This window comes from Scylla paramamosain, chromosome 6 (assembly GCF_035594125.1).
Source record: "Scylla paramamosain isolate STU-SP2022 chromosome 6, ASM3559412v1, whole genome shotgun sequence".
Lineage (NCBI taxonomy): Eukaryota > Metazoa > Arthropoda > Malacostraca > Decapoda > Portunidae > Scylla > Scylla paramamosain.
The window spans coordinates 25,534,497-25,551,996 of NC_087156.1; the positions used below are offsets into that span (position 1 = coordinate 25,534,497).

The 17,500-nt window shown below is 48.0% G+C and overlaps 1 protein-coding gene across 1 annotated transcript in view; it reads right to left on the minus strand.

Annotated features, from left to right (window-relative positions):
• Positions 1–17,500, minus strand: part of LOC135101496 (heterogeneous nuclear ribonucleoprotein K-like) — a 99,320-nt gene that overhangs the window by 75,897 nt on the left and 5,923 nt on the right. The window contains 1 exon segment of the mRNA XM_064005547.1: positions 16,239–16,274. Coding sequence (XP_063861617.1) covers positions 16,239–16,274 — 36 coding nt within the window.

Genomic DNA, 17,500 nt, shown 5'->3' on the forward strand with positions numbered 1-17,500 from the left:
GAGCTATGAAGGTGGAGGGAGAACAGGTGGGGAAGTGGGGAGCATGAAGGAGAGATGGGACAAAGCAATCCTACGAGTACTCCCTTAACAATTTGAAAACAAATCCGAAACTTATTCATAGTAGTAAGCTTTCCTGTGTCTGCCTTGTGGTTCGCGAGGTAACGGCACCTTTCCTGCTCTTACAACGGTCGTTTAGTCTGCGGCGTGGTTCGCGAGATAACGGCAGTGGGGCGACGTGAATAAAACCCCGTCCGTTGTAGTATAAGTGTACAGCACAAGCAAGGCGACTGTGTGGTGGTGGTGGTGGTGGTGGCCATGCAAGTGCCGGGTGTAGTGGGTCGCGTAGGTACCTCATGCAATGCACACACATCAAAACACAGCAACCACACCATCAACTGAGAAATATCTGTCTGGTATGATTTACTGCAATGCTGTCTATTCTCGTCAAGCAAGTCAGGAAGTTGCAGTGGTATCCAAGGCTTAAAAAAATTGCTATCATCACTGGTAACTTTCCATGGTCGCTGTGATTATTGTTGAGTAATATTAATCCTTTCAGTGTGAATGCGATATGCAACGATTCACAATATTAATTCTTAGTGCGATATGCAACAATTCACAACACGAAGTAATGTTTGAAAATCTTTATAAACTTCTACAAAAAAAACAAGGGAATTAAAAGAATATATTTTACAATTTCTAGCCAGTTCAATGTTTGGAAGTGGCTGCAGAACAAGAAAAGATATTAAGTCGTGTTTCCGTTAAAGGTTTGGATAGTTGTTACAATATTCATCACTAACAATGTCATGGTCGTTTTTACCTGTATATGAAGCCTCCCATCCAAGGACAATTAGCGGATTATATCAAGTGCCACCAGCTGATTAAGTCACCGGGTCATTAGGTCGTGTTTCCGTTAAAAGCTAAATAATTTTCTTTTAATATCCATCACTAGTACTAACTGTCATAGTCATTGTTACCTGTATATGTCGTACACCACCATGCCACTCAAGGCCAAAGTAGTTATTTCGCGATAATCACCGTCATTAAGAACAGTCCGGGTCGTTGTCGTGCTTGTCGTTGAGTCATATCCTCGTCACGCTCGTCGAGAAACACCACAATACCTTCTTGACGCCTGAATATCGCTCCAGCCTTTGCCATTACTTCTCCCCTCGCATCCTTTCAGCTGCCTTTGTCCGCACCCCAGGCTTAGTCTTCACTAATGAGCAGGATGAAGGTGTGCATCACAGCCACCACTTACATGACTCGCCCCTGCTCGTCTTGCTCGTGCTGCTGCTGTTAGTACGTGTCTCACCCCTGCTTGTCTTGCTCGTGCTGCTGCTGTTAGTACGTGTCTCACCCCTGCTCGTCTTGCTCGTGCTGCTGCTGTTAGTACGTGTCTCACCCCTGCTCGTCTTGCTCGTGCTGCTGCTGTTGGTACGTGTTCAAGGTTTCTGCATATTATCTCGACTCTAGTGGAAATTAATCTTTTGTTTGTTTTTTCTTTTACTATTACTGCGATGGTTTAACGAGGGTTCCCCACATTAAGGGAAGAAATGATCGTGTGAACTCTGCAACTAATCCGTGTGGTCTTTGCAAATATGCATGACATTTCAAAGTGTTTCATACAAGCTTACTGCCACACTCGATGGTGGATGCTATTCAGTTTTCCAGTGGTGTTTTCACAGTTCTTGTGATAGTTTAACAAAGGTTCCACACCAGTGGGGAATAAAATTGTGAGAATCCGACAACTCATCTCGAGTATTTGAGAACAGTCATGAAAGTTTAAAGCGTTTACCTAAAAGCACACGGTTACTGCTACACGAACACCATTACAGCTCACCGCTACTGCAACAAGCTAAACATTCCCCACCCCAAACTACCCACTAAACTTTACACCTACCTAGCTATACAGTGCTGGGGTAGCTACACCACACCGGAAACCACTGCACGGCTTCCACGCCCTCTCCTAACCCCCGCACCACCACCACTACCACCACCGCCGCCACTAGCACTGCAGCAAGCCAAACACACAAACCACACCGCCACTAACTGGGTAATATTTGTCTACCGCTGCAATATACTAAGGCCACCTTCCTATCTCACGGCACACCACGACCCCAGCCACCACCACCCCCCCGCAGCCCACCCATCCAAGCGTCCCATCACCCTCCACCATTCCTCTACCTCCCTTTCACTTATCTCCTCATAATCACATCAGCAGTTTCATTTCCCGGGTTAAACAAGGTGATATCAACTCGGGAAAGGATTAAAATAAAGTATATACGTATATTCTCCACACACACACACACACACACACACACACACACACACACACACACACACACACACACACACACACATAATGGCTTGATATGACGAGTTGTGGTGGTGGTTCACCTTCTCTCCCAAACCTCGCCCTTGTCTGGGAGTGTTGAGCCGCCAGGTGTGGGTCGACCTTGCCAAACGCTTCCTGGACACGAGGGAGCTGGCCGGTGAAGGCACTACTTGCAGTTACCACGTATACCCAAGTTGTTTATGCGTGCATTCTCTCTCTCTCTCTCTCTCTCTCTCTCTCTCTCTCTCTCTCTCTCTCTAATACACACAAAGACTCGACAATTGCCGCTAATAAAGCCCCTTTTAGGCTGAGTGGGAGGCAGCTGAGGCAGGGCAAGGCGGGTTCAAACAGCTGATCCGAGGCCTCAACACGTCACGCGTGTTATCGCTGAACAGGGGGCGATACAAATACCCATTTTCCATGGCGGCGTGCGTGAGGGCATGTTTATTGGTTCTCCAATCATACCATTACTGTCGGGCATCTTGTCTCTTCCTTTCTCTCAGGAAAGGAAAAGTTGCGCATTCGCCAGCATGGCGCGTTCATCTTGTCCCGTGACAGGGATAGCAGCGCAGACAGGGGATCCCACATCCAACCGCAGATACGGGACGCGGCGGCGTGGGTGGGGAGCAGGAACAGGGCTTTGGGCGGGAAAGACGAGGAGGGGACAGGGAGAATAGGAGGGAGAAGCACCGGATGCGACAGTTGCCTCTTTGTTCAAATTGAGGTTCTTCCAGGAGTTGCCAGATACCTCACGTGTATGGAAGGCGCGCTGCTCCCCGCCTGGCTGCCCCCTATCACCCTCAACCATCCAATATTTTACGATGGACGTCAAGAAGTTATTCCGTCCAGCTCTTTACACGAGGTTGTCTGGCGGCCCACGAAGCAATATGTATGGCTTAGACCATGCCAGGCAGCAGCAAAAAAACACCTCATTATTGACTCAACAAGGCTTTGCAAGAGACTCGTGTCCAAATAAAGGTGGACACGTGTCCTCCCTGAGATACACAATAACGGGGCACCAATAGGCAGCATGCGATGCTTCTTCACCCACGAGCCTCGCCGCGGATGGCTACATGGGTTTCCTGCCATCAGGAAGCGGAACAGCCCAATGTAATACAATACATTTAGGAACAACTAACAAACTGCGTGCTGCCACCACTAAGTGCGTACTTACACTATCAAGTCAGCCTTCCAACCTCCAAACCGTCACTTTCTCTCTCTCTCTCTCTCTCTCTCTCTCTCTCTCTCTCTCTCTCTCTCTCTCTCAACACGAGCAAACAAGGCGTTTATTACAAAGGATGCTGCATCATGTCGCTGCGTCGTGAGTGGCCGTGTAATGAATCCGATGGCAGACACCGGAGCCACAAGGCCAAGGCTCAGCTGAACACGTCCCGCCGTCCCCCAGGCAATCCAAGGCAGCCTGCCTCATGCCACAGGACGGCTGCTCCCTCCCTCCTAGTCCACTCCATCTTATCTCACTCGTATCTAAACAAGCACATATTCCACTCAATGTTGACTTTCTCCTGAGCTTGCCTGAGTGCTGACGGTACACACAAAGCTTCGTAATGTTGTACACTTAACAAAAGGAGGGAGAGGAGAAAAAAAAAATCATCCCGGCAGTGAACAAGTGAAAACGGACTGTTAATGGGACCCGAGTGGAGCCAGCCGACTTATTTTTCGTCATTTTTTGTTTCTTTTCGTCTGCCAGCAACATGGAGACGTCATCGCTCACTACTTTTATATTAGTCAGGAGGGAAAATAAATAAAAGAAAAATTATATATATATATATATATATATATATATATATATATATATATATATATATATATATATATATATATATATATATACTGGTACAGCCAGATCATAACCTAATCCAGTAAAAGTTGTCCATAAGAAAGTGAATTGAGCACGTGTGATATGTGGAGCTCTCACTAGATGGCACCACCCTGAGCGACGCCTACGTCCACCCCTCGGGCCCTCGCCTCCCCGACCCGTCACCACACCCGGGGACCCGAAATGCTGACTGTCCCACGCTGCCCTCACACACTCTCCACACACGCCACACAGGGGGACCACCACCGGGAATGCTAATGACAGGAGGGCTGGCAGCACCACGGCCTTCAGGAAGCGTTGTGTAGCCGCCACTCTGAGAAGCAACAGAGAATGACGCGTCCCTCGTACTTACACTGACTGTAGGCGAGGGTTGCGCGGCTCTGTGAAGGACGCAGCCAGTTGTAGTGGTGATGAGGAGGCGGCGGTGGCGTTAAGCGCTGGCGGCACGGCTGGGAGCAGATCCACACCACACACGGGTAGCAGCTCGACTAGCGGCACACCGGTATCAGCAGCTCATCTTTTACACACTATCAGCAGGTGGCTCTGCTTCTACAGGTGATAAGGCCCCGCCACTCCGGTAAAACACTCCTCTCTTTGACCTACACTCCGATAGCTCCTGGCTTTCTCCGACACTATCAGCACCACGGAGGAAAGGTTACACTATGAACCATTTCACTTAACAGTGCTGAAAACCACACACGCACTTGCACTGAGGTGCATCACAAGGGCAGAGCGCGTATTCCAGGCGGGTAAGGCGAGAGGTCCGGGCCACGTGGCAGCACGGGATATCCGACAACTGGTCGCCGCCAGGGAGCCGTCTGTACTGCCTGCCTTGCTGGGCCGGCCTCCACCGCCTCCCTCACCCACCACTCCTACACACACATACGCACACACGCCACTCCTACACGCCGCGGAAATCCTTCGCTTGGAGGATCTGATGTGTTGATATTACGGGGAGTTTATTTCCGCGTGCATCACCCTTTGAGCGGCAGCGAGGGCCGCGTGTTGCTAGGTATTAGACACACTTTCACGTACACGCGTTGACTTGACGAGACGCTGCGGGGAGCGTGTTGACCACGGCCACAAAGATGTACACGCAACAAGGTTACCACCGGATGACTTGCTACAATTTAGGTAGTTAGCTGTAATACCCATACATGTGCTGCCCTCTTTCTGTCTCCTGCCATGAAACTTGAACGACTCCATTCTGAGAAGCGGAGAAACTAGCTTGAATCCTCCGTCTTGGCAATGTCATCTCTCTCTCTCTCTCTCTCTCTCTCTCTCTCTCTCTCTCTCTCTCTCTCTCTCTCTCTCTCTCTGTTGCTTGCGCACCCAAGCTCCGTGTCAGAGAGGGGCGAGCAGGGCGGAGGATGGTGGCGTGTGGTGTGCCAGCAACAGGTTTCATAAGGCCCTTCATGAGCGGTCCAGAGCGGGGAGGTGGACGTGACAATGCACTCCCCCATTCACTCACTCACCCCTTGCCTGCCTCCCTTCCTTCCTTCCTTCCTTCCTTCCAGGTAAGTTATTTTTTTATTTATTTTTTTCATGAATCATACAGAGGAAATATAGAATGAGGAGAGAGTGAGACCAAGGGAAAAAAACATCTAATGAGGTCACCAGCTTCAATCTCTCTCTCTCTCTCTCTCTCTCTCTCTCTCTCTCTCTCTCTCTCTCTCTCTCTCTCTCTCTCTCTCTCTCTCTCTCTCTCTCTCTCTCTCTCGTGTGTGTGTGTGTGTGTGTGTGTGTTGCAATAACTGCTTCGTCTCTACCAGCCACCAGGTAAGTAAATGTCACTGCACTAATCCCTCCAGCTGACCTCACTACCCCAAGGCACGTACTCGCCTCGCCCTGCACACACTGAGGATGCATCCACGCCCCTGTACTTCCGCCCCAAGGGTGAATCAAGGCAGACGAAGGCGATACTAGAGATAGTTCTGGCGGTGGCAGCGAGGCTGCAATAAATTTCAGCCACGACCCAGAACGAGGGAAAAGAAAAAAAGGAGAGAAATCACATTACAGCTTTTGCATCAACATCCCCCTCCCCCCAACCCTGCTCTTGCTTCACACACGCTCGCTCGCTGAAACTCATTTGCGAAGGTGAGGTGAGCCAGTCTTTGTGACCTGATCTTGTTAGGCGGTAGCGTGCGCCCTCAACCGTCTGATGTAATGTTGTTGATGGCGCGGACCGCCACAAGGTTGCCAGGCGATGGGTGCCACTGGTAAAGATGGGGGAGGAGGAAGACTGCCACTGAAGTATCTGACACGTGCTGCCTAACAAGCGGCGCAGGTAGGCACGAGGTGGAGAACCAGGAGGGCTACTGGTAATGACCGAGCGACATGCAAGGCGACGCACAGGGGCTGGGGCGCGTGGAAGTGAGCAGGGCACAGAGGAAATATGAAGATAAGTAAAAGGATGAGCAGGTCTTCACATAGCCACGACCATATCATGGGAAGTATAGAGGAGGGGAGGAGCACTGGAGCGTGAGGCGGCAACGCCGGCCTGGTTCATCCTCGCTACACATGAGATACGGTAAATGTCTTTTACATAATGGTCTTCTGCCTCAGGCAGCCTTCCCTGGCCGTCACCAAAACCACCATCAGTGGCACGAGCAAGGCCTCGCTTCCGCCCTGCACACACCTGACACTTGCCACAGCTGCCGTCAAGAATGTCGTTCGTCACAAGTCAAGTGTTGCGCTCATGTTTTATTTCAAATAGTTTTCCTCTCAAACCTCTCTGTTCTCTGTACTAATCGCCTCGGATCCCCGTGAAGGCCACATGCCGCTCCCGTGGAGCAGGCAGGGGCGCCTATACAGGATGGTTTCTAGGGCAGAGTCTTGAAAGGTGGGGGAACGCCATGTCGCCGCGCCTCGAGGCGTGACCGGCAGCAGCCGCCAAAGGCCAGATAACATCCATCACGATACAACCAGCCTGCCACCCGTCAGCGCCGTCACTCTCCCTCCACCCACACTGTGCCTCCCACCACACCACGCGGCCCCCACCCTCACCCACCTCCCCCTTCCTAACAATGCCTCCACCACATCTGCCACTAATTTTACATTAACGACTATTAATCATGGCAAGGATTATATAAGAACACTAACTTAGCAGCGCGAGCTTATATTCTACGCAACAACATAATAAAAACAAAACTGTTCTCTCTCTCTCTCTCTCTCTCTCTCTCTCTCTCTCTCTCTCTCTCTCTCTCTCTCTCTCTCTCTCTCTCTCTCTCAATAGTACCAATAGTTGTATTAGTAGTAATGATATTTCTCGAGATAAGTCTCATCACCTCATAAAAAGCGAAAGCCAGAGAGAGAGAGAGAGAGAGAGAGAGAGAGAGAGAGAGAGAGAGAGAGAGAGAGAGAGAGAGAGAGAGAGAGAGAGAGAGAGAGAGAGAGAGAGAGAGAGAGAGAGAGAGACTAAAAACTGAAAGAATGAAGACAAAACAAGGATAAAGATACAATTACTTATATTCAGTGCGTCTAGTCTGAGTAACAAACGAAAGGGCAGGAGAGCACGTGATGATGGCCACGAGGAGCAGGACGGTCCAGGTGCAGCCACACACCGCTGAGTAAGACACGGGGCGAGGGACACGTGCGTCAACAAAGAAGAACAAATACTACTACAACTACGACTACTGCTGCACCTGCTACTTCTTTGCCGCAACCACCGCCATCATGACCACCACGCTCCACACTCACCACTGCCTCTTCCTCCTCCTCCTCTGTTTATGCTATTTTATTTCTCTCATTATATGACATGTAGTACAGTCACCACTAACAATCCCGTCACTTTTGTTGTTTGTTCTTCATTTATATTCTCTTTACTTCTCGTATTCTAATGCTGCTGAAACAATCACAATACTACTACTACTACTGTTACTACTGCTACTGCTGCTACTACTATTACTACTACTACTACTACTACCAAGGAAGACAACAGAAGGCCTTTCAACAAACGCTAACAAAACGCTCCTGACTCCTTTAATTAAGAATTAGACTAATGACTAATCCTTACATTCATCTGAGCTTCTCTATAACCACCTATAATATCACCATTTACTATACGTCCTCTATAATTAACCTAACCTAACTTCAGCTAACCTAAGCTAAACTAATCTAACCTAAGCTAAACTAACCTAAGCTAAACTAAAGCTAAACTAAACTAAGCTAACCTAGCCTAAATTTACCTAACCTAAGCTAACCTAGTAGCCTAATCTAAGCTAAACTAACCTAACCCAACCCGAACTTTCCTAACTTATTTTATCCTAACCTTGCTATACGTCCACTACACCTTTTTCACCAATACATTTTGTCACTCCAGGGGAAAAAATGCATCCCTGTCATAGTTAAACAAGTCTCACTCTCCCTCCCTGTTTACCTTAAGGGTCTTTCTCGGTATCCCGCTCGTTAAATCCCTACCCACACACCTTAGCACGCCTCTCAAAGGAGTGCGGATTAATTAAGGAGTTTTGAAATGTGCCTTTAGTTAACGTTAAGTTCGTCGAGAGAGAGAGAGAGAGAGAGAGAGAGAGAGAGAGAGAGAGAGAGAGAGAGAGAGAGAGAGAGAGAGAGAGAGAGAGAGAGAGAGAGAGAGAGAGAGAGAGAGAGAGAGAGAGAGAGAGAGAGAGAAATCGAAGAATGAAAAAAAATAATAAAAGTAAAGTTGACGTTAATGAAATGGGATGAGAAAATAAAAAAAGAAAAAATGAAACGGAAGAATGAAAGAACTGACAAAAAATACAAAAAATAAAAAAATGAAAGATTAAATAAAAAAAAAAAATTAAGTCCCAGTTAGGTGGAATGAAGACGACACGAAGAGACAAGGCTGGTAAGGAGGTCACCGCTACAGGGCACAGAAACCAATCATGCGGGGACGAGGCCAAAGCGCCCAGTAAAGGAATGCTTACCCGGGAATTGTCTCCAGCGGGGGAACACAATGAGGAAAAATTGGGGGGCGAGGAGAAGAGATGGAAGAGAGAGAGAGAGAGAGAGAGAGAGAGAGAGAGAGAGAGAGAGAGAGAGAGAGAGAGAGAGAGAGAGAGAGAGAGAGAGAGAGAGAGAGAGAGAGAGAGAGAGAGAGAGAGAGAGAGAGAGAGAGAGAATGGAAGCCGATAACTACACTTCACCTACAGCCCGAGGCCCTCCGTCACCCATCAATATGAACAATAAAACCAAGTCCCAGCTGAGTCCCCCCTTCACGGAGAGGCCCCAACGACTCCCGCCTTCTACGGTGCCCCAGGGGAGAAGGCCGCCACCAGGTCTTAACCCTTGGAGGGGGAGAGGAGCAGGAGGGTCGGTCAGTATACGGAGGGAAAGATGATTGCTCGAGGGAGAGGATGTGCGCTGCCAGTGGAGGAATGAAAGGAAGGGGGTCCGAGGGGATGTCTGCTGGTGAACGGGGGAACTGGGACGGGAGGCTGGTGAAGGGGTCAGTCATACACGATCATAATCTGAAACGCTTCTGCGCCGTATCTCCACTACTTTCCATAGCTCTACTTGAAGTGATGTGGGTTTTAAGGAATGTTTTTATGGTTCTAGTGACAGATTAGCAGGATTTCTACATTATTAGCAGGAGAACCTTGAGAATCCGGATAATCATTTCTGTGGCCTTTGAAAATAGTCGTGGTGATAGAATAAAGCGTTTCCGAATACGTGCCATAGTGAGGAGTGTCTTCTGCATTGCCTCCTCCAGGATATGGCAGGAAAGTAGACAGGGAAAGAGAGACAGGTCACAAGGCTGCACGTGTCTGGAGTCATTATAATCTCATTAACGAGGCCTAACACAGCCTACTCTATGACACTCCCTGGTTCTGCTTCTGCCATCCCCACTCCTTTCTTACTTCCTTTCATTGCCAGTCACTCTTCAGCCTTCTTCATTACTCCCTCCCTTAATCTTATCCACTTCCTCATTCCACCTTTCAGTCTCCTTCTTTCCTCCCTGCCTCTATCATATCCACTCCCTCGTTCCATTTCAGTCTCCTTCGTTACTCCTTCCTTCATTCCACCTTTCAGTTTCTTCCACTACTCCTTGCCCCTTTTCTACTCTCTTTCCATCTGTCTGCCTCCTCCACTATTCTGCTTCAATTTCATCACCTCCCTCTTTCCATTCTCCTTTCACCTCTCAGCCTCATCCAATATTCACAGCCTTAATCTTATTCACTCCTTCATTTCAGTGCCATTCCATCTCTCACCCTCCTCCACTACTATAGGTTCCAGTCTTGTTTCACTCCACCTCTCAGAATCCACAACTCGCTTAGATCGTCTTTCCGTCATTCCTCTCCTTCCGGCTTCATTTACCTGTCCCTCTCTACCGCCTCGTCTCCCACGCACATTTCGAACAAATTGCCATACATTTAAACAAGTTCCTATCAAGACTCGTCCCTCCCACACACCACATTAACACCCTAACACTAAACGAGATACCAGAAACACCTGCCATATTAAAACTCATCACAAGCACCACACACACACACCAAGGCCCCCCTCCCCCCACCCAACACCATACCAAGTCCCCCTATCACACTTCTTGCTGCCACTGGGGAGGTGCGGGGTGGGTTGAGGGAGGCGCCCTTGCTGGTATCACTAGGCTAACCGGCTCAAACTAGCTTCCATTCCTGATCTGACGGGAAGCTGAGACTGACAACCCAACCAGCCAGCCAGTCAGCCAGCGCATCTGTATACTTGTCCAGGTGATGAGGCTACGGATGAGGTCAAGCGTCTATACACAGCCTATCTATTCCAGCGAGGACCCGGGAGACGTATGGGTGGTGCAGTGGTGTGGTGGGGAGGAGAGGGGCAGCCCGACTAAGCCTACTGACGGTAAAGATCCACAAGAGAGGGAAAAATGGGTCTATATAAAGCCCATTTGGTGGAAGGGAGAGAGAGAGAGAGAGAGAGAGAGAGAGAGAGAGAGAGAGAGAGAGAGAGAGAGAGAGAGAGAGAGAGAGAGAGAGAGAGAGAGAGCGGCTATAACCAGTAGATGAACAACGTTAGATAGGCAGCACACGCGGACGTAAGAAGTAAAAGAGAATGAGATAAGAACACCAATGACAGCTTAATAACCTGCCAGAGAGAGAGAGAGAGAGAGAGAGAGAGAGAGAGAGAGAGAGAGAGAGAGAGAGAGAGAGAGAGAGAGAGAGAGAGAGACTTTATCATAGGTATCCCCAAGGGCGTGGGGGTCATGAAGGTGCCCTCAGCTGGCTACGTGAGGACCTGCTGTTATCAGAGAGGGTAAGCTTGCCAGGACAGGATAACACGTGACAGGAATGGGCATGGAGGTGATGCGTCATTGCAGTGCCTTGCTCTGTTATCCGTGTACGGGACATCAACGAGGGCCAGGAGTGAAGTATTAGGGAGACAGGACTGCTTGAATAGAGGTGTGTCTAAGGCGTGATGTGGTGGATGTGACCCAGGTGGTTATTGTGTGAAGAGTTTGAAGAACCTCCTGCCCTTTGTTATGTGATGAATGATGCATGGATGTGTGTGTGTGTGTGTGTGTGTAATAATAATAATAATAATAATAATAAACGGTTTATTATTTAGGCAGTTGACAAACTGAAAATGTACATAGGGGATGGGGAAAAACTTAACATTAATCCTAACGGTAAGACTAATCTAGGAGGGAAATACTATTGATTGATGGCTCGCACCATGGTGGGAATCGCACTGAGTCTGTACCGGTCCGTGCGCGGCGCCTTCAGGGGCGTTATTTTGTTGTGGTGTCTGGTGGCACGGACAGGGCGAGGCGCGTCGGGCGGCAGCATGTCTCTGAGACGCGGATGATGCAGTAGTCCCTTCCCAAACTTCTCCAGAGCCTCTCGGTGCCTGGTGGATATTCTGGACAGACTCAGGGTGGTCAGGGCTTCTTCATAGGTGTGAGTGTGTGTGTGTGTGTGTGTGTGTGTGTGTGTGTGTGTGTGTGTGTGTGTGTGTGTGTGTGTGTGTGTGTGTGTGTGTGTGTGTGTGTGTGTGTGTGTGTGTGTGTGTATGTTTAACTCACCACAATCTTAAGATTTATGTGCTTAAATACTGACCTTCGTGTGTGTGTGTGTGTGTGTGTGTGTGTGTGTGTGTTCGGAGCTCTGTCGTGAACCCTAATATAATTGTTTGGAGGACGGTGTCGCTAAGAGATCACTCAGCACTGCCAAACGTAAGTCCTCAATGAGGAAGTTTATGTGTTTTATTGGTATTAATACTAGCAGACAGACTGAAGTGGTCTGGGCGTGTCAAGAGAAAAGACGAAGGGCACGTGAGGTGAAGGATGCTGGAGATGGATCTACACGGAGAGAGAGAGAGAGAGAGAGAGAGAGAGAGAGAGAGAGAGAGAGAGAGAGAGAGAGAGAGAGAGAGAGAGAGAGAGAGAGAGAGAATATCACTGGTTCTATCTTCTCCCTGGTTACTTATCTTGTTTATCATAAGCTTTTGAGTGTGTGTGTGTGTGTGTGTGTGTGTGTGTGTGTGTGTGTGTGTGTGTGTGTGTGTGTGTGTGTGTGTGTGTGTGTGTGTGTGTGTGTGTGTGTGTGTGTGTGTGGAAGACCGAAGATAAGGGTTACGGATGCAATGAATGAAAACATGTTTGTTTTAATGGGTGTGACTGAGGAAGGCGCAGAAGACTGGACGCGTTGGAGACTGATCCACCGTGGGGCCCTCTAACGGGAGAAGCCGAAAGAAGACTGTACACTGAACATATCGCAAAGGAATCTGGATGGAGAGTAGCAGAATTTTGAAAGTATCGTATAAGAATCTGACACAAAACAAACCCTTATAAAATCACTCGGGTAGCAAATAGGCGATCTAAAGCTTATGATAAAACAAGATAAGTAACCAGGGACAAGATAGTGCCAGTGATAAAGGAAGTTGTAAGAAGCCACGAGGTCTACAAATGGCAAGGTTTACAAAAAATAAATAAATAAAATAAAATAAAATAATAAGAAAAAAACATACCAACCTATACTGCTCCTCCCTATCCATATATCTGAGAAGGGAAGCTGTAGGAAGTCACGAGCTCTATACATGGCAATCCCTGTAGAAGAGAGAGAGAGAGAGAGAGAGAGAGAGAGAGAGAGAGAGAGAGAGAGAGAGAGAGAGAGAGAGAGAGAGAGAGAGAGAGAGAGAGAGAGAGAGAGAGAGAGAGAGAGAGAGAGAGAGAGAGAGAGAGAGAGAGAGAGAGAGAATACCAACCCATATCGCTCATCTCTATCCATATATCTAATCTCTTAAAGCCCCTTAGTGACTCGCCACGCAGAGAGTACAGGAAGAGTGTGGCGTTAGAGCATGACTGGATATAGATTGGTCACAGGTAATCTAAACACTACAGCCCATTAGGGGTGACTGGTCGCTGGGTAATTACGGCGCTAAAACCCACTTGGAGACGCTGCCTAACCCGAGGAAATTGGTGATTAAAGCGTGGCACGGTGTAAGTACACTGGAGGGGCTTAATGTGGTGTGGCAACCTATGATGGTAATGATGATTAAGTCTCTCTCTCTCTCTCTCTCTCTCTCTCTCTCTCTCTCTCTCTCTCTCTCTCTCTCTCTCTCTCTCTCCAATACACACACACACTCAAGAGAGAGAGAGAGAGAGAGAGAGAGAGAGAGAGAGAGAGAGAGAGAGAGAGAGAGAGAGAGAGAGAGAGAGAGAGAGAGAGAGAGAGAGAGAGAGAGAGAGAGAGAGAGAGAGAGAGAGAGAGAGAGAGAGAGAGAGAGAGCATTCCCAGCATACAACCATGTCTAACGCCTGGCTGTCTGCTCCTTCACGCCGTCCTTCAGAGATACGAGTAGCGTGGCACGTGAGGCTCCCGCGGTGTTGGTGGGAGACGGGAGGAAAGCGTGGTCGGGGTAGGGCAGAAGAGATAACGGAGGTATGCCTACAATATGCCTAGTGTGTGCCTACGAGGGGTGGCAAAGGCTGAGGCATGTAAAAGTAACAGCTAAGAAGATTTGACCGGATATGCAACACCTGTTAGAACTGGAAGCAGCGAAGTCTTAATAAACAAGAGAGAGAAAAGGAAATTAAAATAATATATTTATCCATGTTTAGCCAGTGTCCTTCCTACATAAAAAAAAAATATATATGCTTAGAGATGGCTGTGGAGCAAGAAGAAAGGTTTCAGAATGGTTAGTAATGAGGGAAGATCATACCAAATCGTAGAGAAAGTGTTAAAATAAACTCCTTTCTTAAAAATCAACAGTCTCAGTTTTGATGTCAGTGTAATCACTCAAGCCTTACAAGAATGACAAACAAACTTCTGAAGGACAAAAAGGTCAAGAAATAACGAGTTCAAGCTTGATAGAGAGAGAGAGAGAGAGAGAGAGAGAGAGAGAGAGAGAGAGAGAGAGAGAGAGAGAGAGAGAGAGAGAGAGAGAGAGAGAGAGAGAGAGAGAGAGACGAAGAAATTGGTTTTCAAGTAGTGGTAGGTGAATGTGATAGGCATAGTGATCACCTTGTTAGTTGTCGATTTATTAAGGAGCTTTCAGAGATAAGATAAATTTATGGACGGGGGAGAATGAGAAGATATAGGTGCACAGGTGTGTTTTATACAGGGACTCCCACGTGTCATCCTGATGGCTTCTTGCAGCTTCCCTTATTTTCTCACGCATTACTTCAACCACTGACACTAAAACAACTACTTAAACGAAACTTAAATGAATTAACTAACAAAATAAAGAACGAAATCAGCCAAATCATTTTCACCACCCAAAAATTAAAAAACCAACAACATGGAGGCGAAAGTGAATCACTGTCTCTCCGCAAGGTAATGGAGCTAATAGACGTACGGGCGATGCGGGGAGGAGCGTCAGGGAGCTACAGCAGTGAGTGAGTGGCCGAGAGGAGGCACTCAGCTGACCAAGGATGGAAGGGAGGAAGAAGAGGAGCAGGAGGACGAGGAGCTGACACCCTCTTACGATAAAAGAGTACTTGAGGGAAGACATGACGTACTCTATTACTCACTTACTCACTCCACTCAATAAACTACGCGCGCACACACACACACGCACACACACACACACATACAGCCACACACGCGAGGCCACACACTCACACCCCCGCGCACACCAAGAGGTACTATTTGGTACAATGAAAGCAATCTACATGACTAGTACAACTGCACCCTACAGCATCATCTCGAGGCTGACGGCCAGGAGTAAGGCAAGGACACTATGGAGGAGGAGGAGGAGGAGGAGGAGGACCGAAGTTGTGTGAGAGGAGTCAAGTATAGTCACCAAGAATACAAACAGGAGGAGGAGAAAGAAGAGCAAAGTTATGGAAAGGAAGTAAGGAAAGGCAAATAGGAATATAAACAGGAGGAGGAGGAGGAGGAGGAGGAGGAGGAGGAGGAGGAGGAGGAGGAGGAGGAGGAGGAGGAGGAGGAGGAGGAGGAGATGGGTATGGTCAAGCTGATACCGGAAAGGCTGGGGATAAAATGGAGGTCTTATCTGCTGCTATGATACGAGGAGGGCTAAAGGTCTCGTTTGTATGCTGAAGGAAACGATAGAAAAATGGAGGAGGAGGAGGAGGAGGAGGAGGAGGAGGAGGAGGAGGAGGAGGAGGAGGAGGAGGAGGAGGAGGAGGGGAAGAGCGTGGTATAAAGCCTGAATCACACTCTAGTCAAAGATACCACTATGCTCAGAACACAAGCAAGGATCCCGCCACTCCTGCACTGAAATGCCTTGAATCACACCAACACTGATCCATATTGGCACCACATGTAAGATCCAGTGAAGATGCACAACAAACAAATAAGATAATAAATAAATACTATGAAGATAAAAAAAAATAAATAAATAAATAAGTGAATAAATAAAAGAATCTATAGGTAGGTGAATAATTGAATGAACAGACAGATGAACAGACAGGGATGTTATAAAGATAGAAAAAAATCTATAGGTAAGTGCACAGGTGAATGAACAGACACACGGACAGACAGGCAAGGTTGCTATAGTCACAGTCAGAAGCTTAGAGTTACGACTGAGGACAAAGGCTGGACAGCGGAAAGTCGTGAGACACGTGCAATAACTTCTGACGGTGACTGCACATACACACATAACTGCAAACCATAGATGAGTACTCACGCTCCTCCGAGATCCTGGTCGGCAAGAAGCGCTCACCTGGAACACAAAGAAAACGAGACTTAGCATCACACTGGCGGCGTTGTCTGGGGAAGCAGTGGTGTGAAGGGGAATATATAGCTGGTGCCGAATTTAGACCACACGGGAGTCTTGAACACCGGCACGCATCACGGCGAGAGGTGTGAGGGTGTGATATCCTGGGTGCCTGGATGGGTGCCTGTGTGTGTGTGTGTGTGTGTGTGTGTGTGTGTGTGTGTGTGTGTGTGTGTGTGTGTGTGTGTGTGTGTGTGTGTGTGTGTAGGGCCGCGGCAACAGGTGGCCACGCACACACGCACACGCCATGCTTTCTTACACCCGCTCCTTCAAGAACGTATACTCAAACATGCATGTCCCTCCCACCAACAACTAGGCATCCTACTCCAAGTGCACCCGGGGCGTCATTTCACGGTTCTCAGCGGGGCGCACTACGGGGGTCTAATTAGTTAAGGGGCGTTGCGTGGCGTCAGGGGCGAGGGCGCGGAATCGAAGGACAAGTCATATCCCTGCCGCCACCCATACTGCAGATGGCGCCCCCCCCCCTCCTTGGCTTAGGGACTGGCTGGGTTCGTAGAGTGACTGCGGCACCATAACATCTGAGGTCTTACACTCTGCTTCATTTGTCACGCAGTAAAGGCAAAGATCAGAATTCTTATAATTTTTTCCCCCCTTCATAAAGACTTTTTTTTTCTAAGGCAACGAGATGGTTAGTCATTTCCTCAAGGGGAATTTTTCTCCGTAATAGTGCGAAGTGTTTACAAATATATAGAAACACTCCTAAATACTCCACTAACTTCCACTACAGTCTTTACTTGAAACAAGAAGCCGAAATGTTCAATAATATTGCCGTAACCAGCGGCAAGAAAACTTTTCCTTGCAAAAGAAATTATCATATTGTGACAGTGACACAGGAAGAATAGTTATAAAATTGCAACAATGGTAAGGTAGAATATGCATGTAACAATTAATTTCTATTTAAAAAAAAATAGACAAACTACAACTATGTATTGATCTAAAAGTAAATAACTAAAATAAAAAAAGTAAATAAATAAAGCACGCAAACATTCTCCTTTAGATGACAACCCAGAGTGATAAAAGAGCGGCCAGCAGGACGAGCACGAGCAGCTGCCCTGTCACGGGTGGAGCGGTCTTGGGCGTGACCTCTCTCTTATTCGTAGCGGCCACCAGCCTGCCACCGGCAACACCTAAGTCTTACTACTGACGGCACA